The following is a 22,897-nucleotide window of genomic DNA, read 5'->3' on the forward strand; positions in this document are numbered from 1 at the left end:
GGAGAGGGCAAATTTTCGACTCTTTCAAAACTCATATACGATTGGTGCTAAATGACAGCATTTCGAATGAAGGAGTGTGAAGCAACGCGGTATCTTGGACAGCTGTAGCAATATGGTACGTCATCTGTAAAGGATAATTCCTGGGAGCTCAGTGATCCTGGCGCTATATGGAACTGAGTTGGAACCCTTTCTATGATATCATGACTATTGGGATGTAACCCTACTTACAATGTGTGGACGATAAAAGCATCGAACCCCCAGCGTATTCCGGAGGGGCCTTACAAGGATTAGTCTCGTATCAATTATACTGCTTGGTATTATTACAGAGATATCGACTGAGCATGACGTCCCAGCAGCGCTAATTCGCGTACGAGGATCCGCTGTCTTCCGTGACCCCGTCAGAGGGTCTAGAAGCAGCGGTATATTTGCCAATCTGTAGAAGGCTCAGCGCAGTAAATCAGTTCAACCTGACCGGATTCAGTCTCCGAAATGCCTGGATGTCACGCAATCCCATCACGTCAAGGACCGCTCCGCTTCCCGGGAACAATGGTCCGTATTGCTTCTTTTCACTAGGCTTGCGCTGACCGTGGATCGGCAGGTAATTATCCGCATGCGTCTCGGTCGCTATAAGGGAATCTTTTTGGGTTAAGGGCAGGTGTGGATCCCTGAGCATGTGCCGTAGTATACCGATTGTGCAGAGCGCCAGACCTGACTTGTCTACCGTACTCTTTCTGGGTCTTCCAAGAAGTCTTAGTCAAGGGTCGTCCCAGAGAATTTTAGGTGAAGAGACCTATGACAGATCTTCGCAAGATAATATTAACTCTTCTACCGGTCCATGGGACTCCAAATATAGTCGCTTCGATTAACGAACTACACTCTGCTGAATCCTAGGGTGCCGGTACCGGTTGACGCATGGACTGAGCAAATCAAATTCTCCCTCCGCTATTCTAATGACATCTCTCTCCATCGACGTAAAGCATTGCACAATCGACGCATCCCGTGGTAATCACACGGAGTATGGGACGGAGTGACATCCATCAATCAGCGTGAAAAAAGGCATGACTGTGAAACTTTATTCCAGGTACTTCCATTTCCGGTGTCAAAGTATCATCACTCGCGCACTGCCCCTACAATTCGTCCTGTTTAGATCGCAAAACTTATTTATGGGTAGTACTGAGATCGAGCGGAACGCTTATGCTCCGCTGAGAGATGTCGCAAGGTCTGACGCTCATGAGGATGAACAAAGGGACGAGAAACGGTATACACTTTGGAAACCTATAAGAGTATCTGTTTCATCATCTAGATCGTTCCTAATATCTTAGTCAAAGCGCAATCGACAGAAACACGGACAATATGAAGCCCGAATCCACCTTTCTCTTCACGTCCGAGTCTGTAGGCGAAGGCCACCCGGACAAAATATGTGACCAGGTCGCCGATGCCATTCTCGACGAATGTCTCAAGCATGATCCCCTGAGCAAGGTCGCTATAGAGGTCGCTGTACGGCCCGGATTAGTGATTGTGTTTGGCGTCGTCCACTCCATCGCTCTGTTGAATATTGACGCCATTGTTCGCTTGGTCTTGAGGGACATCGGGTACAGCAGCCCGGACCAGGAGTTAGACTACCACACGTGCCAAATTATGGACTATGTGGAATGTCGCTCAACGCCCGACATTTCTTCTTGCGTCGAGCCGTCTGAGAATGAAGCGGCCGGTGACCAGGTAAAAAAATTCCGTCTATGCTTCTCCTCCTTACAAGAGAATTGACAAGTGGCAATTCTGTCTCTATATTCTAGGGGATGGCCTTTGGATACGCAACGGATGAGACCCCCCAATTACTGTGAGTTTCCACCCCACCCCAACCCCCCCTCCCAATGGAATTCGAGACCGTATGAGCAAAGATAACAAGTAGCATTCAGACCGTTGACCCTTGATCTGGCGCACCGAATCTCCCGTGATCTGAAAGCGGCCAGCATCAAGGGCATCCTTCCATGGCTTCGACCGGACACCAAGGCACAGGTTACCGTGGAGTATATGGAGAACCAGGGAAGGATGATACCTCTTCGAGTCCATAACGTTGTTATTACCGCCCAGCATACGCCGGATGTGACGGTAGAAAGGCTACGGCAGGATATAATTAACAAAATTGTCCACAAGTCAATTCCATCGAAATATCTGGATGACCGGACCGTCTATCATGTAGGTCATGGTGCCTAAAATCCACCCGCTCTTTTAAAACTCACAGAAGATATCTGTCACCAGATCCAGCCTACCGGAGACGTCGGAGTCACACCGTCGGGTAAATTTGCTGGTGTGACTGGACGCAAGATTGTCGTTGACACCTACGGGGGGTGGGGCGCCCATGGGGGCGGCGCTTTTTCCGGGAAGGATTTTCGCCAGGCATGTCCCTTCATTCTGTCAGGCCCCTGATTGTGGAGATCTCTTTCTAATCCGTTTTGAGCGAAATGCAGGTCGATCGATCTGCGGCCTATATGGCGCGGTGGGTCGCCAAATCAATCGTTCATCACGGGCTCGCGCACCGGTGTCTCGTCCAGCTATCTTACTCCATCGGCATAGCAGAGCCCTTGTGTATCTTCATCGACACCTTTGGCACCAGTCAACACACCACGGAGCAGCTAAAGAAGATTATACTCAAGAACTTTGATCTCAGGCCGGCAGCGATTGCGAAAGCACTAGGGTTGATTGACCCAATCTACTACCAGACTGCCAAGAACGGCCACTTTACTAACCAGGATTTCCCTTGGGAGCAACCCTGCGACTTGGTGCTGTAGGGTCTTTTGTCCATCTCTTGTCTCTTGGCGCCGATCGGATTTATACTAGCTTACATACCAATGGTTGTCCACATTCGGCATGCGGATAGACCTAGAAAAAAGTTTCCTTGCTTGATACATTTCGCTGGATTGTTTCAACCGAATATGAAGGTTGCTACTGTTACTGCCAATGTTCTCCGTATTGGGCCTATGTGCTTTTGCGCAAGCTACTAAGCCCTTAGCCATCTACAGACGAAGTAGATTCCCTGCTTGATCCAGAAGACAATATCGCATATATATTTGACCCAAATGTCCCCCGATGTATAGCGGGCGCGGGCAGATTACGGGACACCGCAGAGGTCGAGTTGCGCAATTTCCCTTCCAGTCTACATAACGTATTTCCCGAGCCAGCAGCTCACCTCAAGCGTTTTGTACGGCACCTAATATTTCCATACCCTGGTCCCCTCTTTCGATCTATTCTCATCATGCTGCCTGATTTCGACCCTCTCAACCTGGCATTCGACTTGGGATGTTGATTCCGAAGGGCAAATATCCGTGTCAAGGTTTGTAAAATCCTAGAAACATCACTAGGAGCCGTAAGGGAGGTTGGAATCGGAGTGACATGTCCTCTTCAGAGAGGCCGTATTTATTAAGCACCACATAATCCCGTTTGTTCTCTCTAGTATGAGGACCGTCAAAGATTGTAGCTAGTGGAGAAGTCAACCATAAGGGCATGATAGCATATGAAGCTTGTGTCTTGATTGATCGCTTACTTTGGAGCACCCAGAAGTGGTGGTTTTCTGCAGATTTTGACCTAGATCCGGATGTTTTTCGAGGTAAAAAGCATGCACACGCGGGCGCGCGTTCTAATAGATCTCCGACCTTTGAATATGCCCGGGGTTTACCTTATGCCACCACTGTGGGCCGGCTTTGGCTGAATACCACAGCCGCTCTGCTACATTCCAGTCCTACGGTCGGCACTATGTTTTTCAGTCTGTAAGTTCTCCAATTCCTCTTATAGCCCCCGTATCCTGCCGAATCCACCAAATGAAGAATTTTTGGCGCTGGGAGAGCTAGTGTTTATGATGGGGACATTGCCCCGTTCCTAACTGCACTGGAAATAATGGGGATCTGAAATACGATCCCCATCTCTCTCTAACACATCGGGTGGCGGATCGCGTCTGGCAGACTTCGTCCGCAATGCCGATGCGTGGCCGGATTATCCTCGAACGAACGAAACGCACTTTGTTGAGTGAGGATAATGTTAGTGAGAAAGAAAACGCCTACGTTCGGGTACATATGACCGATAAGATTGTACCGTTGCCTACTACAAGTCTGAGCCAGGTTTGCCATGACCATTGGGTGAGTTCTTCAAACGTGTAGAGCGACGGAGAGCGGAAGGAGAATTTGGCGGAGTGTGTGCTTTGGGGGGTGGATATTGGACAGATAACTTTCTTAAAGGGGGCTTTAGATATCATAGAGGACCATGATAATGCCATTGGTTCTTTTTTTCTTTTTTTTTTTTTCTCCATTTCAATTGAATAAATAAATAAATAAATAAAAAGCAGCTTAAGTGTAGGGAGCAGTGAGGTTCAGTCGGCGAGACCCACAATTTATATATATACCTTTTGGGTGTCGGATTTGCTGCATAATCTAAGGGTTCTGTGTTAAACGGTCACGAACTGCTTATAGCTGAAATCCGCCACAATATATTACACGTTCTTTTTTTTAGCACAATATCTAGCCAAAAAATTCGGTATTGCCTGAATAAGATAAAACAAATCTATCAGCCACACCCGCCACTTATTGCTTTAACTGTCTTCCTAAAGCCCCTACCTGGCTATATTTACTACTATGCAGATGTAGAATCAATCAATCATTACAAGGAACTTATTTCCGGTTTCATTTCAGTGAGTGATGTCAGGATCCGCCTTTTTTTACTTTATTGCGGAACTTGTGACAGTAACTATTATACACTCTTTCATTCACCATGAGTTTATATTATCAACAAAATTCGGACAAGAGTGTTGTTACACATCCCATTTTATTTTATTTTATTTTATTCTTCTTGAATTTATCTTTCATTCGACTTATGTTCTGTATCAATCCCCCTTTCAGCACCTTCCCTGGCGGGCTGATTTCCTACAACCACACCTACTACTACCTGAGATCCTATAACCCCAGACCCCTAACTGAGCCGTTCATCATGTTCCGCAAAATGATTGGGAGAGAGAAGATTGATGAAGGGATCCTGAACGAAGCGAAGGAATTAACCCAACTTCCTCAAGGAGTCTTGAAAGGCGTTATTCGAGGCCTTCGAAAGATCAATCCTGCTGTTAACGATGATGACTATTACGCCATATTTTTGAAATGCAAGGAAGTAGGGCTGTATCGCCATAAATCGAGACGATTCCAGACTCTCTCCCATCTTCGTTGCCTTATCCAGATAGACAAGGCAGCCGCCGAACGTGTACTCCCGCACACAGTGCCCCCTGACAACATTTTACATGCGCTGGAACGCTTGCTAGCCCAAGAAATCGTTACAAGACAGGCTGCAACAGCTGCAGCGTTTCGTTTTGTTACCGGCTGCGGTCAACATATCGCAAGCCAACATTTGCGACCCGAAGTATCGGTAATCGAAATGGTTCTCTCCGCCCGGACAGCTGGCCAGATATCAGAAAAAGTAGCGACACTCGCACAAACCGCGTATTTCTTGCTTCTGGGGCCAGATGAAGTGAGCCGGATCCAGCAAAAGGAGGGAATACCCGGAAATGAGAATTGGGCCTTATTTGAGGCCGCGCAGAAAGAAGGACTCGGGAGTGTCAATGTCGCTGTGATGCGCCAATGGAAGCCAATCCCAAGAGATACCATCCAAGATATCATTGACAAGGGATATGGCCACACCTTGCAAGAGGCCAGGAACGAGTATGATGCAAGACATCTGATGCGAAAGCATGGCGTGGACCGTAAGGACGCTACGGGCGCACTGGAAAAGTTCAACGGTGACATCAACAAGGCAGACCAAGCATGCAAGGAACTTGCAGAGGCAGTGAGGAAGAACCTCCAGATTTCTCCAGTTGTTCCTACAAGAGACACACGTAGTGCTCCGAACGTGACGAAGAATACTCGGGTTGTCGCTGTACTCGGAGTCGATGAAGGGCCCAATGATCAGAATGCCGCGAGTCCATCGCTGGGCGATGGGTGGATGGTTTCGGATTTTTATCTCTGGCTCGGCGTTCTAGAAGGAATGGGAAAAACACAGGAATGGATAACTTGCCTAGAGCCTGATTATCTCCTGGATAAGTATGGGCGGGAAAATAAGGTCACTATGGAAGACATCGAGGGCGACAGATCAGTACTCAAACCTGTGCAAACAAAATGGGCCACAGGATTCATTCATGGAGATCCTTTCGAGGAACGCAAAGTTGTTCTCGATGATGCCCTGCTTCCAAGGGTCCGTGATCGAGTGACTATTGGGCCAAAAGGTCCAGGCCTTCGTGACTTCTTTCTGAATCGCTTGGAACGAACGGTCAGAGACGCTGCTCTATGCAGAGACAGAGTTTTAATCATGATATTTTCACATGGGGACTACGACACTAATGGTGGGCTCCTCGTTGGTATTTCTCCGTTCGACAGTGGAGAGAATATCGGAAATGCTGTTATTCGCCCTGAACACATCACCTCCATTCTTGCTAAGCACCCTAATGTTAAATTAACCATTTATATGACCTCATGCGACTCCGGCCATTGGGTTGAGACAGTCGAGTTCCAAGGAGCACAGCTTAGGCCAGTGGTTATGGCAGCTGCCAAGCGAAATGAAGAATCCTTTGGGTTTGTGTGGTCACACTCACAACGTCACGCGGGAGGCCTCTTTTCGGCGGCGACAGTCACAGAGCTCTGCGAAGAGCCAACAACCCTTCCAGAAGATGCTAGTCAGGATACCTCGCGCGAGTATCGTAAGCTCACAACGCAAATTTCCGCTGAAATGAATCGATTGTGTCTCCCAGCTAACATAACCGCATTTTATGGATCCTCTCCAGTATTTAGCGATCGGGAGTCACAAGAGAAGTTTTGGCGGAGAACCGGTTACAGCCTGCATGATTATCAAACCAACTTTGATAAACTTCACACCATACCACCCTCCGATCCCCACCCTAAGCGGGATCGAAAACGGTTCAGTGCGGACTCTACCGATGGGACCCATCCGGATATCCTGGCGTGGGAGCAACGTCATCCAGGTGTTATTGACGAGGATTACCCAGAAGCAACTGGGGGATATGGAGCGACTAGCCGAGGACTGGTTGCTCCCGGCTCAATGCGATACCTTATCAATCGATACTTGAGGGCCAAGCCTCGCCTAGAGGCCCCAGAACACAAAGCGCTGTGGGGTCGGTGGCGTATGTATAACAAGGACCAGCTAAGCCATGAGCAAAAGGTTGCCCTACGAAGGGAGCTCCTGGTGTACCTGCATATGAATACTATGGTCAACCAGTACACAAAGGTCCTTGGCCTTTATAAACTCACTAATATTGAGTCCTGGACCCTGGCTTCTACAGCTCGAGAATACGATCGGGACACCTTCGGCGACGTCTCGGATGCGATTGCCCGATCTCGCATCCTACATATTGAACCCCCTAACAAGCTAAGGTCTCACTACCATCGAAAGCCCTCTCAGTACCTCGCAGCATCAATGCTGCTCGCGGGGTACAATAAGTGGGATGTGGAGGAGGCCATCGCTAAACTCTGGCGCCTGCGGAAATCGGGCAAGATTATGGACCAGATCTCTGCTGATTACCTGTGTTCTATTCGATACTCAAAGTCCGTAGATACAATACGCGCGCTGCTAGGGGCCAGACCTGCCACTCAGCCACGCAGATCTCTCGCTGATGTAGAGTGGCGTTAAATGTGAGCAGGGCAATGTCTTTGAGACTGACTTATTAGTTAGTGGGATGATCTCTGACTCCTCTTTTCTTAGCGACCGACTAATATCACACGTGAACCAAAATTAGTTACTTTAAATACGATTCCTTGAAGCTTGATCCTAGGCCATTGTATGCAGATGTCTGTGGATATGGAGTTGTTCCACCATTGGAGGGGCTATTAGAACGACCAAATTGGCCAGTGTTCGTTCTTTTTTTGATAGGCCCGACCCCGTGGCCAATCGTAAGCCTATCTTGTTATTCACCAATATGTCGCTCGTATCTCTGTACAGGCATTTGATACATACGAGAGACCATCTATTATTCAAAGCTCTTGAATATCGCCGGACGGTTTCTTTTCAGTTTCTGCTCCTTGCTCGGAACCTTGTTGATGGAGAAGCCACATATTTAGCGCTCTAAGCAAAACGACAGCAAGAAAATTGGATTGGTATTCCAAAAACTTGCCAGAGAAACGAACAAACCCCACTGTCATCCACAACAAAACGCTTCACACAATTGAATTGGGCAGTATAGGTGCAGCGTCTCCCGTTGAGCTGATGCGTGAGGCTCGGAAAATGGTCGGAGAGCAATATTTTCATGCTCGAGTATTGGGAAGCCACTATCAGTTTGACATGGTCAAACAAATTCTACCCAAGGCATATGAGGCGTTCATACAGAAGCATGCATATAGTGAGGATGAACGGCTTGAACTAAATCCTGCGTGGCCTTTTGATTCGCAGATGTTATGATATAGAGCTGAACCAATCCGTCGAGGGAAGAACAGACAAACTAATGGTCCGGAAAGGCGGATTTCAGGATGTTCATTATATTTATGCATGTCGTCTTTGATTGTTCAATATAAATGCTTAAAAGCTGCCTCCAATCACGCCAATCATGGAATCGCGGGATAGGTGCGGACTCGAGGAATACTTCCATTATCTGCGCGACATCTAGACTAGGCCTACAGGTGGTGCAGAATAGTCTCTAGGAAACAGTTGTCGATTATAAATTCATGAAAGTGGTTTTGGCATCTACGGTCCGTACCTTTTTTCTTTTTTTTTTTCTTCTTTTCTGTTTTTTTCAATACTTGATGGGGAACTTTCCTTATTTACGAAACCAATACAGCCCCCTTGCATAGGAAGCTGTGCGTCATACGTAAAGAGCACATGGAAATGTAGGATAGGCAGATAGTCACGGCAGTGCTGGGTGTCTCCGGCCACCGCGAATAACTGCCATCAAGCGATCAAAGCAAATGCACTCTGCCATATCTCCCACCCCTTGTTTATCTTTCTCCCGCCTCACTTCAAAGAGAGTCGTGGTTGAACTCGTTACGCGCTGGGTGCTGGAATAGATCTTTGGAGCTAGGGAAAACCGGTGGAGGAAGCAGGATCACGCGGGTTGCTGACATGCTGAGTGAGGCTAGGTGATCTCATGCGGATTTGTCGGATGAGTGGCGGCGGATGGCTCCCAGTGCCGCATGTTGTATGATCAAGCGTACGACGTGATAGTGCACCTTGATATAATCATAACAGAAATTGCAGCTGTGAATTGAATGGTGCTTTCAAAAATTGAGCACATGGGGTGATAAATGGACCTTCTAATATAGGAAAAGGTCAAAGTTGCTTGGGGGTCTAGACTTCAGACTCCTATATCGTTCGCTTTGATGAGGTTGGCTGTTGCTCGAGGTCGGCTGCATTGATTCCAGCGTACGACAGTTGGCGTTTTTGATCAATCGGAACTTCGTCACTTATCTTCTGAACTAGGGGTACTAAGGATAGACAAAAAGCCACCTGTTGTGGCGTCTTCGCTGGTCGTTTGGAAATGACTAGGTGAGTTTAAATCTCAGCTTGGACTTTTGGATGCTGGCTCATGTGCGGAGAATGTGCTGTCTTTGACGCTCTGCAGATGTGGTTTCACTGGGAAGTGGTGTAGATAATCCTTGTGCCTGAGACTTTTGCGAGTCCTGTATTAAACATGACGAGTATTTGTACTGGCACATACACAAGCTTCAGCTGGAGGCCGTGCAGGGTAGGGGTATTTTTGTGTTTGGCACTTAGGAGTGCTCAAGGGAAAATCATGACGGGGTTTAGGAGCAAGATCAGGGGTAGTGATTGGGAATCGTGAATTCGGCGAGTTGTGTGAGAAAGGGGGATTATATGGCTTGAAGGTGTTGATGGGAAATGTAGGACAGAATATATTGCAGAGGATTTTATGCGGGGGGAAGACTGTGAAGCGACGTGGGAAGGGAAACGGGAAAGGTAAGGACGCCTGTCTGATATCTGGTTCCGAATACTAGACCAACCATATCCACCATCTACAGATTCAAGCGTTACATGCGTACTAAGTTAACAGAATTCATTAACTCTAGTGTAGCACACAGGAAAAAGGCAAAGAGAAGGAGGTGCGACATTGTGTGTTATTTGCTGGTGGACTGTGCAAATTCTTGAAGCGAGATGAGTCTGGTGGGCCAACGGATGGCTTCTTGGGGGGTAATGGGCAGGGAGGTGGGAGGACAGATTATCCGAACTAATACAGGATGGAGAGTGCGTGTCCTTGCGGAGATCATAGACCCTATATTCCCAAGTGTCTAAAATTATGTCAGTCAGAGCAAGAGAAGCTCATAAAATGTATCTGGAGGGGATACATCCTCGAAAGTTGAGATACCAGCGGTTGCTTTTATACGGAGCCTATAAATTCTTTCCATAGAAAGACAGCAGACAAAATCCCTCCATAGCTAGGAGCATAATTAATGGAATAGTGGCCAGGAGGATGTGGACCTCTCCAAAGCTAATGAAGCAAGTGTAAATACTTCATATGGCCTGTCGGCGACTCTGTTGCTGCAGCGTGAAAAGGGGAATGAACCGGATGGGTTGAGGCACCAGGCGGTGGCTCCGGGTAGAACAGCCGTTCACTGACAGCTGTCTGTACTCCTCTAATCGACACGAAAGAAACTTAATAGATAGTGTCTATATGCTGATAGAAGTGTTAGTTATATCTAATTAAGTTTAACTAGATCTGTAGAGTATTCCTTGGGAGATACTACAATATATAATATTTATCTAGTGCATTAGAATTATACCACTGTTTATGGTGATATATGCCGTTAAAGTCTAGTGTCACCATAAAACTATCTGTAGTAATATATTTAACTCTGTTTAACTATTTCGATAGTTAACAGACGGCGGAAAATGGCTACTTCCGCGGCTGTTCTAGGAGTCCTGCTAGCCAATATCCGTCTTGGCATTACATGAGTTAATTCCCACGACCATGGGCTTCCTTCCACGCAAGACCATAATCTCTTGTTTCTGTTCCTGACACTGGTTAATCTGTTGCTCATGTTCAATACTCCTACCGAGCTAAGAACAACAGACACCAAGTCTATTGCCGTTATTATTTTAGTAGGCGAAAAGGCCGCCCTTGAGACGCGTAACCACAGCGAGTGGGATGAGCCCAGGTGCGGTGAGTGGCGAGCAGTGGTTGACATAGCTCATGTCAAACTCTCAAACCCGTTACTTTGCACGGACTGCTATCATGGCTAGATTTAAGCCGTAGCTATCTTCGCTGCTAAGAAGATGGCGAAAAATAGGAAACCGGACCTTTGCACCTTACGGTATTCCTCTTTTCAAGCTGAATTTTTGTCATCCTTGCTTGTGGAGACTATCAATCAATTGATTTCTAGCCTCAGCTTATGTAGATATAGACTAACTCGTAAGATATATTATAGCAATCAGCGAAGCAGCGAGTCGCTTACAGCTTTCATAACTAACACATGCAATCTGAGTTTTGTCTCCCTGGTTGGGGAACCGTTTCTGCTTCTTGGCCATGGATGGATCGGCTGACAATGGTCCCTGTATCACGTCTGCCTCCTTATGCTCATCAGGCATTTGGAGATCAACTAAGGGGATCTGCAACCAAGATGCCGTCAAAATCCTCCACTGTTCTTTATCCGGGTTCCAGACAGAAATCCCTCGGAAGTCAGTGTCCTTGAATACCATTACAGCTCCGTTTAATCCAGCGTAATCAAGCGCGATGCCAAGATCGTGTGTGGCATAGAGTCCGGGACCGAATTCGTTATCAAAACTAGTACTTGAAATTACGGGCAAAAAGAAAGTCATCGATAAGCACGCAGCTGGACATGTCAACCCCCTGAAGAGAAACGCGCCGCTTTCAGGATCTAGGTTATCCCGTAACTGATTTCTCAGCTGGGCTTCTAATTTTTCTGTACTTTTATGGTGTTTCATATTTAAGCATAGGACTGTCTCTGGCAACGTTTGCGGGCGATAAAGGGGGTACAGCGCGGGAATCCTGCGGCGAGTGATGTCGTTTGTGACTTGAGAAGGTATATTGAATAGCGGGAAAGCAACGACTGTAGATGAGAACGATGGCGGAGGGAACGTGAAGAACCTCTCGTACCTCTTGAAAATATACCCAGGAATCTTCTGTTCGTATACATACTGGTTCAGCAAGAAGCCTACCGGGTGAGTCCCCAGAGGGACAAGAACCACTTCATCTTGTAGAAGACACGCCGGATCGTCGATAACCTTTACCATGTCATTTAGTCCAAATAACCAGAAAATGCTTCTATTCGAGCCGACCATCTGGATAGACTCTACGCGTCTCGGTCAGAAATGTTGGCAGATTTCCCATTTACAGAAAATAGAACTCACTATTGCGCTCCTCAGACCCTAAGTATTCAGCAATTACTTCAGGTATATCCCCAGGGTAATTGCCTTCAACCCAGAGTGGGTCGAATCCATTCGCTGACAGGTCCTCCCAGTCTTTGATTCCTCCTTCGGCGAGAATTTGCTCATCTGGGTCGACATCCTCGCCGACACTCGAGCTGGATTCATTGTCTCCAGTTGGTGCATCGTCCAAAACACGATGTTCCTTAATATCAGAACTCGTGGCATCGGTCGCATCTGGAGTTAAGTTGTTAAAAGCGACTGGGGGTCGCAGATCAATGAAAGGAACCATGTCATGGCCTTCGTTCATTTCTTCCAAACGCGCTAAAGCATCGTTGATGAGACCCCGTACCGAGGACATTTCGTTCACTAAAGAGCGGACCGATGTGCGTAACGTAGCCATTTCTCCAAGTAGCCTTTTGCTCGCCTTGTGGGGTGTCCTCATCCAAGATAGGCACTGGAGAAAGTCATCGTGAAAAATACAAGATGAAAGAAAAGAGGAGGTGATGCTCTTCCTTTGGTTAAACTCCAGCCATCTATTCCACGTCGCTTGCAGGAAAGATTGCAAAGAATGGTAATGGCTGTACGCGGTAGCATTGCTAACCTCGAAGACCTCTAGAGCCTTCTGCAGAACGGAACAGTACCTGTAAATGATACTCTTTATAACCTTTCGAAGTTGTGTAAACCAAGCCACCGAGTCTTTACTAGTATTCCATTCCGGTAGTGAGAGACTCTCAACAGGGGCCTCTGGGAGAGCCTTCGACGGGCTGCTGTCTGAGGGAGTCGCCGATCGAAGCAATACCAACGGCCGTTTGTCACTCTCAGGGGATGACGACCCCGGTTCAGTGATGACCATCAGTAATATTTTCTGTGCACTTGAAAAGGGGAATTAGACAAGAAGATGATGAGCAAACGATAACCTAGATCAACAAGTTGACTATAGGGCGATTACACGGATGAGAGTAATTGTGGGGAAATGGCACCACGGTTGCCGAGTTTAGCGTAGTGTAACACGTGATTCTGCTTAGTGCTGGGAGCTTTAGATAGCGAGTTCGGGACTTTTCTCCGAGTGACATCTGAGACTCTTGAATCGGCCTATAACTCGCCAAATATGGATTAGGAAATAAGCTGTTAGGTTCATCTTCCTTAACTGCCCTGCTCTAAAGATATCCTCATCTAATTGTTGGCATCGAAGGACCTCTTAACGGTATAGAAGACCCTACGCCTACTATTAGGGGGCGAACCACGTCATACCACAAGGTGTGCGGTATTTTCGCGATTGGCTGGTTGGCATGATGGACTTGGGCAGGGTGGTACATTGCGCCGAGGCTGTCCCAAATTGGTTGGGGTACAATGCTGCAATAGTATCAACAAAGGGGCCAGGCTGACTTTGCGGGTGGAGAATAGGCGCTGTCTCTAGCACGGAGTGGTTACGTGGCTGTTATTCCCATCTCAGGTGAAAGCCCTCCCCAGGTTAGAGTGGAAAAATGAGGGGGAGACCGAGAAAGAGAAACTGAGACTCCGAAAAGATGTTGAGATATCAAAAATGGAGTGTTGATTCCTTTCATGCCAGCTTCACATCGCCACAGGACGAGGGAGATAAACCAGAAGTTTTAGCTTTACTTCCATGGATCCAGACCACTCCACTGAAAGAGGTATTGACAATGAATTGAGGTCGGAGCCCGAGGATTTTGAAGATCTAGCCAGATGAGGCTTCGGCGACTCTTTGAGCCAAAGGCAGGAAGCGCGGGAACCTTATCTAAAAAGCCAATCTATGGATGACGCGGTATCATTCAGAGGGGGGACAGCGCATCAAGCGCGACGAAGAGGGGAGGGAAAAGTGAAGAGGAGGGTGCGTCCTTTCAGGGAGACCGGCTGGGCTTATATGGATCAGTCGGAGAACGTTAGAGCGGCAGGGCAGCGGCTAAAATTACCGAGAGGCGGCGCATACCCAAAATGTCAACACTATACCGCAACTTGAAGGGACACTGATACGCCCGCTGGCCGCAGCCAGTAGCGGGCAGCAGAGCGACGGTTCAACTAGGCTGACCGTTGGGAAGGCAATAGGGAGCAGCAAACCTTGGGTTCATCTAATTGATCGCGATCTATCTATATAAACATACTATGTGTTCCATCATGCATTCCAGGCGTTTCAGAGCTCATCGACGAAACTCCAGACTCTTACCAATGATTTTCCAGGTGAACGGTCATAAAACCATTGATCTATGCCACCGTCAAACGAGCGACAATCTTCTGGGCCAGCTGCTCTAGGCTCGTGGCAGAAATGATGTCCAGAGTTGTCACTTCCGCCTTAAGCTCTAACCTCACCCAATTCCGAAACTCGACTGCAGCGAGGGAATCCAATCCGTAGCTGGATGGAGCCTTGGCCGGCTCCATTGGCTCGCTCAAACTCAGCATCGTGGTAAATTGACACACGGTAACATCGATGGCGGCATCAAGGATCGCGCTAACGGCTGCCTTGTTCTTGAGCAGGAGCTGCCATGCCTGAAGACCGGCGTCCTTGCCGTCGTTATTGGCGCCCGCATCTTCGCCGCCACTGAAGCTGAGAGTGTTGAACCGGGCGTCGCGCAGAAGGCTGGAGTTCTCACGTTGAGGTACAGCAATTGAGGTGACGGGCTGGCCAGCACTGGTCTCGCTGATGGGCGTGATTTGCTGCTTGAGGGAGAACTCGGCAATCTTCAGCATCAGGGCTTCATTGATCGGAGTCCAGGCATCGGAGCTGAGGTTATTTAGCAGGTCGACGTGGTGGCTCATGTAGCCGACGTCTTGAATAGCGCCTAGGTCGACGGAGTTGCCGGCTAGGCCGAGGCTGCGGCGGTAGGTGGCGAAGGCGTCCAAGAAGGCGTTGGCAGCGGCATAGTTGGCTTGCCCCTTTTGACCCACAACACCTGAGACGGACGAGAGCATAGTGAAGAAGTCGACCTCATGTTCTCCTCAATGAGAACGTTGTGGATGTTCCAAGTTCCTGCAACCTTACAATCTACGGCGGTATGGTACTCTTCGATGCTCATATCTGTGAAGACACGATCCTAGATTAACGCGTTAGCAAGCAGCATTCAAATGAGTGATTCTTCAGAGGTAGACTTACGCGAAGCACCATGGCTCCCTGAATCACACCGCCAATGGATACTGGAGACTGCTTAATCACCCGTCGAACATCACCAGCCTTGGACACATCTCCTTGACCAAGGGTAACAGCGCAGCCCAGAGCAGCAAGATCCGCAATCACGCGCTGAGACACTTCATCGCCATAGCCGCTTCGGGCCATAACGACAATATGCTTTGCACCGAGACCAGCTAGGTTGACAGCAACACTTCCGCAGAGACCTTTTAGTCCACCAATCAAGAGATAACCGACGTCACCTCGGAGCTGAAGCGGCTGTCTGCTTGGACGTACGAGCACAGGGACAGGCTCTTCCCCGCTCGTGATGACAATCTTACCAATATGATTTACAGAACGCATGTAACGCATCGCGCCTGAAATATTGTCCCATCCGAACGTCGTCGCCACGTGGACGGGTTTGACATGGCCAGCCTCGAGGAGAACAAAGAGCCTTTTGAGCAAGTCGTTGATCATGGCATCAGACACGATATCGTGACCCATGTCGAAGCATCGGTAGGAGGCGTTGCAGCCGAAAGGCTCCATGCTCAGGCCCTTGCGGTCAAGCATATCTCTCTTACCGAGCTCAACCATGGTACCTTCAGCGGCAATGCAACGCCAGGATTCGTCGAGAAGGTCGCCCGTTAAAGAATTCATGATAGTGTCAACACCATAGCCGTTTGTAGCTGCCATGATCTCTGCTCCAAACGAGGTATCACGAGAACTGAAGATGCGATCGGCGGGCACACCTGCATGCTCGACCAAGAAATCACGCTTCTCCTGGTTACCACATGTGGCGAAGACCTCAGCGCCGATGTACTGGCAAAGCTGGATACAAGCCAGACCCAAGCCACCGGATGCCGAATGGATCAGGACTTTCGAGCCTTTCTTGGTATCGGCAAGGTTGAAGAGAGAGTGGATGCCGGTCAAGTAAGAAGATGCTAAAGTACAGGTCTCTTCAAAAGTCATGGAGTCCGGAATCGGGTACACACGCTCGGCCTCAGCGCGAACGCGATTGCAGAAGGCGCCCTTCTTAAAGACGAGGACCCGTTGCCCGATCTCAAGCTTGCGAACATTGTGCACATCCTTTCCGAGGCGGCGAACAATACCAGCGCCTTCCAATCCGAGAATGTGTTCGTTCTCAGGCACAATCCCCATGGTGATGACAACGTCCTTATAGTTCAGTCCGGCAGCATAGACCTCGACTTCAACCTTGTTGTCATCCAGCGGTATATCATAGGGCGCCACTTCAGAGTAGATGAGAGAGTCTGTCGTTCCAACACGCTCGCATCGCAAGCGGATCATGTTAGGCGAATCGTGCAGAGACTGCTTGATCGGCTCAGAGCCCTGGAAAGTCTCGCTTGCGACAGCATTGACTTGGTCATCTGGCTGGATATGGTTGATGTGAATCAAGCCGTTGCGCTCAATATACTCACTTTCGACGTGGTGGAATACCTCGGGCTGGCCCAATTGCTCGAGAATGGTCTCCACCGACTCCACAGTAGCCTCTGTCGAACTCCCGGAGACGTCCAAGGTGGTTAATTGAACTAAAGGATCCTCGGCACGAACAGTACGACCCAAGCCATGAATCATAGCCTTGTCGGGGCTGGAGATGGTGGTCTGTGACCCACTGGTCACCCAGAGGACGCGCTTATCTAAAGCAAGCAGACTCTTCAATGATTCCCAATGCTCAAATGACAGGGTTGGTAGTAATGCTGTGTCAAGCTTGTCGAGCACTAGCAAGCGCTTGGGAGCTTTGCTGGCCTCGTCGGCACCGTAAGTGATAACATTCCAACCGTTTGCCTCCAGTGCGGCAACGACCTTAAGTGCCGGCGTACTCGGCTCGATGAACTGATAGATTGAAACGTCTTTACTTGTGCAATCGTCTTCAGCCTGCGCCCTGGAAAGACTGAGACTTGCGAACTCGTTGCTCTCTGCGAACGCCAAGTGGCCGGCGAAGGTCAAGCCAGCAGATTTGAGCAGGTCAGCGTACGAGCCGTTGTCGAATTTCTCGGCTTCTCCATTAACGATGACCTCACTATTCTGAAGAGTGCGGTGGCTTAGGAAGAGGACTTGACCCGCCTCCTTGACGACCTTCTTGAGTTGCTTCGCCACGTGCTCGACGTTTGCCGCTGCTGGCGATAGACGGACGACGACAAATTCAAATTCATCCACCGCAGAAACAATGTTCTCAGTATCTAATAGGGAGATCTCCATCTTTTCAGATGTGTATTGCCGACCGGCCTCAACGAGGGCCTTCGGGTCTGTTAGACGGTAGACGAACTGGCGGTAGGTTTTGCCAATAATGTCCTGGCCCGCAACGGAGCTGGCCCATACGCTCTGGCTTACACCGGGAACAAAATTGAGTTCGAGAACACGCTGAGCGGGTTTCTTGTGGGCGGCAAGTTTGATTATCTCGCCTGCTACGCCAATACTAGGGTCCTGTGCATCTTGCTTCTTCTCAGCTAGTTTTTGCAGACTCCTGGTGGAGAGCAAAGACACGTCAGGCCTGGAGACCAGGGCGCTGAAAGTGCGAGCATCGTACACGCTTGGGCCAGTACCAATTCTAGTGTAACGGAGGCCAGACAGACTCAAGAGGAGGTTGCCGGTGTCGAGGTCAAACGCCCTCACGTCGGACATGCAGTTCTTGTTGTCGGTAGGACGACCAAGACCGACGTAAGCGGCGGAGGTCAGCGAGAGACCACGGTCGGCCTTGCTGGAGGTTATGATCAGGCTGTCGATCATCGCAGGAACAAGAACAGCGTTGACCGCATGGCGATTTCCTTTCCAGAGAGACGGCGCGCAAGTCTGAAAGCATCCGTCCATGGCGGCAGGATGCATGGGGTACTTTGACTGTGGGTACTTGGACTCAGGGATCTCTAGCCCTAAGATTGATCTGCTGGTGCGCGCTCCTGGACGTGCTTCAATCTGAAGCTGCTTGAGGAACTTGGGACCGAAGCTATATCCCGCGTCGAGCATAGCCTTGTGCCATAGGCTTGCCTCGACCGGATGCTCAAGGGGTTTGGTGTCTTCAGCAGAGGCCACTTGAGGGACGTCCTTGTCGATTCGGATCAAGCCACGGACGTGTTCGGTCCAGGTAGAGCCAGCCAGTGAAGATACTTTGAACTCAAACCAATCACCAACTCCAGTATGGGCAGTCAAGGTCAGCGACATCCGGATAGATTGGTTATCTGGCAATACGAGCGCTTTCTTGATTTGCACATTCCGCAAACGGTACCGTGGTTTCTCAAACTTCTTCTCGCCTTCGAGGATGTGTAGGGCTTCGGATCTCTGGTAAATAGCCTCGATCGCCATGGAGATGTAACCAGCAGCCGGGAAGACAGTGTCGGGGCCCATCTTATGGTCCGCTATCCACAGCAGGTCCTGCACGTTCAGAGATCTCATGAACGCTGGCGATTGCCATGGGCTGCCGAGGACCTTGCTTCCAAGCAAGTCGTGCGGTGAAAAGAGTCTGTTGCGCCAATCTTTCGATGCTTCGCTCTCGTACCAGTACTTTGTCGAGTGGTTCCACGAATAGTTTGGTAGGTCGATCACCACCTTTGGCTTTATGCCGTCTACCTTGTTAACCTGGTTTAGGTCGACCTTGCCACCAGCGACGTAAAGGGATCCAGCGACTTCGAAAATGGACCTCATATCTGCTGCACCACGAGCCATGGCGCTAGTGTATTGAGCCTTAATCCCCCCAAGACTCTTCAAGACCTGCGAAGTTGGGCCCTTTAGAGCACCAGCAGGACCAATCTCGACGAGGAAGTCTGGAGCGTCACTGGTTGTCAACATGTTCGATAGAGCGGCGTCGAAGCGGACAGGGCAGATCATATTCGACTTCCAGTAGTCGGAGTCCGTGAGGCCAGCTAATTGTTCTCCTGTCACAGATGAGAACATTCGTACAGCACCCTCTTCAAAAGGAAGGTGTTCAAAATCCTTGGTCAACAGATCTGTATAGCCATGGCTGATTTCTTCCATGAAGGTCGAATGGTAAGCCAGATTGACTTGTAGCATACGGGCGAATTTACTATCCTCGGTCAGCCACTTCTGCATCTTGGTGAGTGCATTCACGTTACCGGAGAGTGTGAGACTGCTCGGACTGTTGTAACAGGCAATCTGCACGCTCTGTCCCAAGCCCTGGAGGTAAGTTGTTATCTCTTCAGCACCAACTCCAGTAGCCATCATACCAAAAGCTTGCTGATACTGCTGTAGTTGAGGAGCTGGGCCCTCTATACTCTTCTCAGCCAAGGCAGCAGCTTGGCCACGGTAGTATGCTGCTCTGATGGCAGCTTCTTTGGATAGCAGGCCAGCTGCATACGCCGCGGCAATTTCACCGGAGGAATGACCGACCACTCCCTTTGGTGGTACTCCCCATCTTTTAAGGATATCAACCAAGGCGATCTGGAGAGCAGTGACTAGAGGCTGGGAGAATTCTGGCTTGCGGAGGTGCTCTGCCTCGCGTGGCTCGGTGAGCTCGCTCAAGAGAGACCATGATGGAGGAAGTGAGCTGCTCTGGAGGAACTTGTCAAGCTCTGCGACGACGTCGCGGGCTTCAGGGAACGTGTTGATCATGGCTTTACCCATCTGGGGCCACTGAGCTCCCTGTCCAGTGAAGATAAAGCCTACGCGGGGTTCACTGGTGGACTTCTTACCAACCACAAGAGCACTTTCGTTGATGGAAACCTTATCGGTGATAAGGTAACCACGGTTGAAATGGTTCGACCGACGTTCTGAGAGCGTATGTGAAAGATCTTCCAGCGAAACCTTCACATTGGGGTTGGTCAGGTGATTCTTCAACGCCGTCGCGCTTGCACGAAGGGAAGCTTCATCATTTGCAGATAGCACGAGAAGTTGAGGTTGGCCTACAGAAGCCTCGTCGTCGTCGGCGAATAGATCGGCTTCAGTCCGGTACGAGGAAATATACGTGCTTCCTATATCAGGCAGAAGGACCTTGGGCTCCTCAACAATGACGTGCGCATTCGATCCCCCGTAACAAAAACAGACGGTAAATGGTCAGGGTCAGGCCGTAGGTGGCAATGGCCGCAGCAGTTGCACCTAACGCCATTGCTTTCAGCGAGTAACCGTGAAGGAGTCCGAACATCTTGGTTGAAAAGTTGGAAGCAAAGAGATGCGTTCAATGGTAATCGAATTTGCATTCAGTTAGGAAATAGGATGATACATGTACATAGCCAAGCCTTCATTGATGTTCATTCTATTGGAGCCGCACGTCGGCGAAGAGGCGTTCCAACCACGACCAAGAAACCCCGATCTGACCACCTACCTCAAACAGCACGAAAAGGTTCCAAATCCCCCCGGACCAAGGATTTAGATCCTTCGAACTTTGCAGGCCCTGCGAAATGCGTCCTTCACTGCTTTTACTATTGAACGTAGTTGGCGCAGATCTACCTCTCTTTTCCAATAGAAGTATATAAAGATAAATAGCTAAATTCACTGCCTCATCTGATTTTTCAACAAGTACTGAGCAACAGCGCGTACGGGCCTCCTCTAGGTATAATGATATACGAGGAACCGGAGTAGGTTGTGGATAATGATTTGGATAACGATGTCCGATGAATCCTGCAGGAATAGAATATGCAGAACAATGTACAAGGAATCCTGCAGGAACAGATTGTATAGAATGATGTATGAGGAATCCTGGAGGAATAGTTGTGCAGAACGATGTACAAGGAACCCTGTAGGTGTAACGGCTCAGGCCAATGTAGATAGATTAATCTTATTGGGTAGCTCTAATACGAGAGAATCGCTTGAAGAAGAGAATATCCCACGAGGGGCTGGTAGCTCGGCGTGGTCTAAAAAAACCTCGGCGTGGTCTAAAATTCTGCCCCGAGATACACTGCCCTTTTTAGACCACGCTGAGCCTAATGCCAAGAAAAGGCTCATCGTGGTCTAAGTGATTAGTCAGTATTCTTAGACCATGATGAGACACTTGGGAGATTTTTAGACCATGCTGAGTATATACACTAGGGCTTAATCACTATAATAGATAAGGCATAGCCCTAATAAATTTCTACTGCATAATATATTGTATTGCTTCTGCATATACTCAGTATAGGCTTGTCCTTATCAAATCCTAATAATGGCTAGTACTGAAGTTACAGAAAGAATAGTATAATAGATTAACAATATCCTAATTCAGGTATATACTTATTATACACTAGGTATATGCTAAACTTATACTTAGAAATCTAATTCTTAGACTAAGGTGCAGGAGTCTTCTAGAGATAATTATAGTAGTATACTTAATACTAGATCTACTCTGTCAGATCCTGAAGATAATATACAGGAATAAGAATCTTTTATACCAATAATAATGGGCCTACAGTGAGTAAGTATATTGAATATATATATAGTATATACTGACCCTATACTAGAAAGCAGCTACTCTAGATAGTATTATTATTACATAAAATACCTGTTATAAGATTATAGTTAAAGAGATTCAAGAATATCTTTTAATACCAGAATATCTAGTAACAGCAGTAGAAGATATTCTCTATTTTATTTATAACTGTAATCTATTTCCAGCTTCAAGGAATCTAAATAATTTATCTAAGAAAGAAATAAACAATATTTTTATATAGCTTATATTAAGGATATATAAAGTATATACTTGATCTAGGCTAAACTAATATACTAAATAGATTTAATTTATAAAAAGCTATACAGGGGCTGCAAAACTTATTAAAATAGATCTTCTGTAGAAGCTTAATATTAATAGATAATATAAGGCTTGGCACAGATCTTATATATATAGTTTAGTGAAGACCTGTAAACAGGTTTATAACTATATACTGAGTATATTACCAGTATATGATCAGGTTAATCTTAACTTACTTAATAAACAGTACTTATATTATACTGAAATCTCTTATTCTTAAGCAGTTAATTAACTAATTAAACAAGAAACTAAAGATATCTTTTATACTTTTATAAATTACTGGAGACAGCCTGAAGGTCCTTATAAATATTAAGATATCAAGATATATAAAGAAATATTACCAGTAATGTTTTATTAAAATTAGGTATACTCTATATATATATACTATATATATTAAGTATATACTGAACAAGCCAGAATTATTTTCTTGGCTGCCCTAAGAACTCAGATATTAAATCTTGGTATTATATTTATCCAGTTTAATAATTTACTTAGATTAACAAGACTTATCTTCAAGTTCTTATAGAATATAGAACAGGCCTAAAAATAAAAAAATATGATTTTATTACTTAGCCAATATCTTAAAGAAGATGGTATAGTAAGTATATCTTAAATTTAATAAATATATATACTAAGTTTATATTTAATCTAGTATAAGTATATACCCATAATAGTGGCAGGCTTCATATTCTAAAGTATAAGATTAAATTTAATTTATATAT

General features: G+C 47.5%; 4 protein-coding genes across 4 annotated transcripts; 2 read left to right on the forward strand and 2 right to left on the reverse strand.

Moving 5' to 3' along the window:
* Nucleotides 1-1,353: 1,353 nt before the first annotated feature.
* BDW43DRAFT_302579 (methionine adenosyltransferase) lies at nucleotides 1,354-2,789 on the forward strand (the record flags this gene model as incomplete). The annotated part of the gene is made up of 5 exons (XM_032045267.1): nucleotides 1,354-1,719; nucleotides 1,794-1,837; nucleotides 1,917-2,196; nucleotides 2,260-2,397; nucleotides 2,469-2,789. The coding sequence occupies 5 exons, from the start codon at nucleotides 1,354-1,356 to the stop codon at nucleotides 2,787-2,789; spliced, it is 1,149 nt and encodes a 382-aa protein (XP_031897156.1).
* A 2,185-nt stretch (nucleotides 2,790-4,974) lies between these two features.
* Nucleotides 4,975-7,671, forward strand: BDW43DRAFT_314189 (uncharacterized protein; the record flags this gene model as incomplete). Its single annotated transcript, XM_032047752.1, has 1 exon — nucleotides 4,975-7,671. One exon carries the CDS (start codon nucleotides 4,975-4,977, stop codon nucleotides 7,669-7,671), a length of 2,697 nt encoding a protein of 898 aa, XP_031897157.1.
* Nucleotides 7,672-11,192: 3,521 nt separating this feature from the next.
* BDW43DRAFT_167943 (uncharacterized protein) lies at nucleotides 11,193-13,684 on the reverse strand. The gene is made up of 2 exons (XM_032038695.1): nucleotides 12,355-13,684; nucleotides 11,193-12,296 (listed from the first exon to the last, which is right to left on the reverse strand). The coding sequence occupies exons 1-2, from the start codon at nucleotides 13,223-13,225 to the stop codon at nucleotides 11,389-11,391; spliced, it is 1,779 nt and encodes a 592-aa protein (XP_031897158.1). The 5' UTR covers nucleotides 13,226-13,684; the 3' UTR covers nucleotides 11,193-11,388.
* A 908-nt stretch (nucleotides 13,685-14,592) lies between these two features.
* On the reverse strand, nucleotides 14,593-20,597 carry BDW43DRAFT_314191 (uncharacterized protein; the record flags this gene model as incomplete). The annotated part of the gene is made up of 4 exons (XM_032047753.1): nucleotides 14,593-15,278; nucleotides 15,368-15,419; nucleotides 15,479-20,427; nucleotides 20,501-20,597. 4 exons carry the CDS (start codon nucleotides 20,595-20,597, stop codon nucleotides 14,593-14,595), a joined length of 5,784 nt encoding a protein of 1,927 aa, XP_031897159.1.
* Between the last annotated feature and the right edge of the window lie 2,300 nt (nucleotides 20,598-22,897).

This window comes from Aspergillus alliaceus (assembly GCF_009176365.1).
Source record: "Aspergillus alliaceus strain CBS 536.65 unplaced genomic scaffold BDW43scaffold_44, whole genome shotgun sequence".
Classification (NCBI taxonomy): Eukaryota; Fungi; Ascomycota; class Eurotiomycetes; order Eurotiales; family Aspergillaceae; genus Aspergillus; species Aspergillus alliaceus.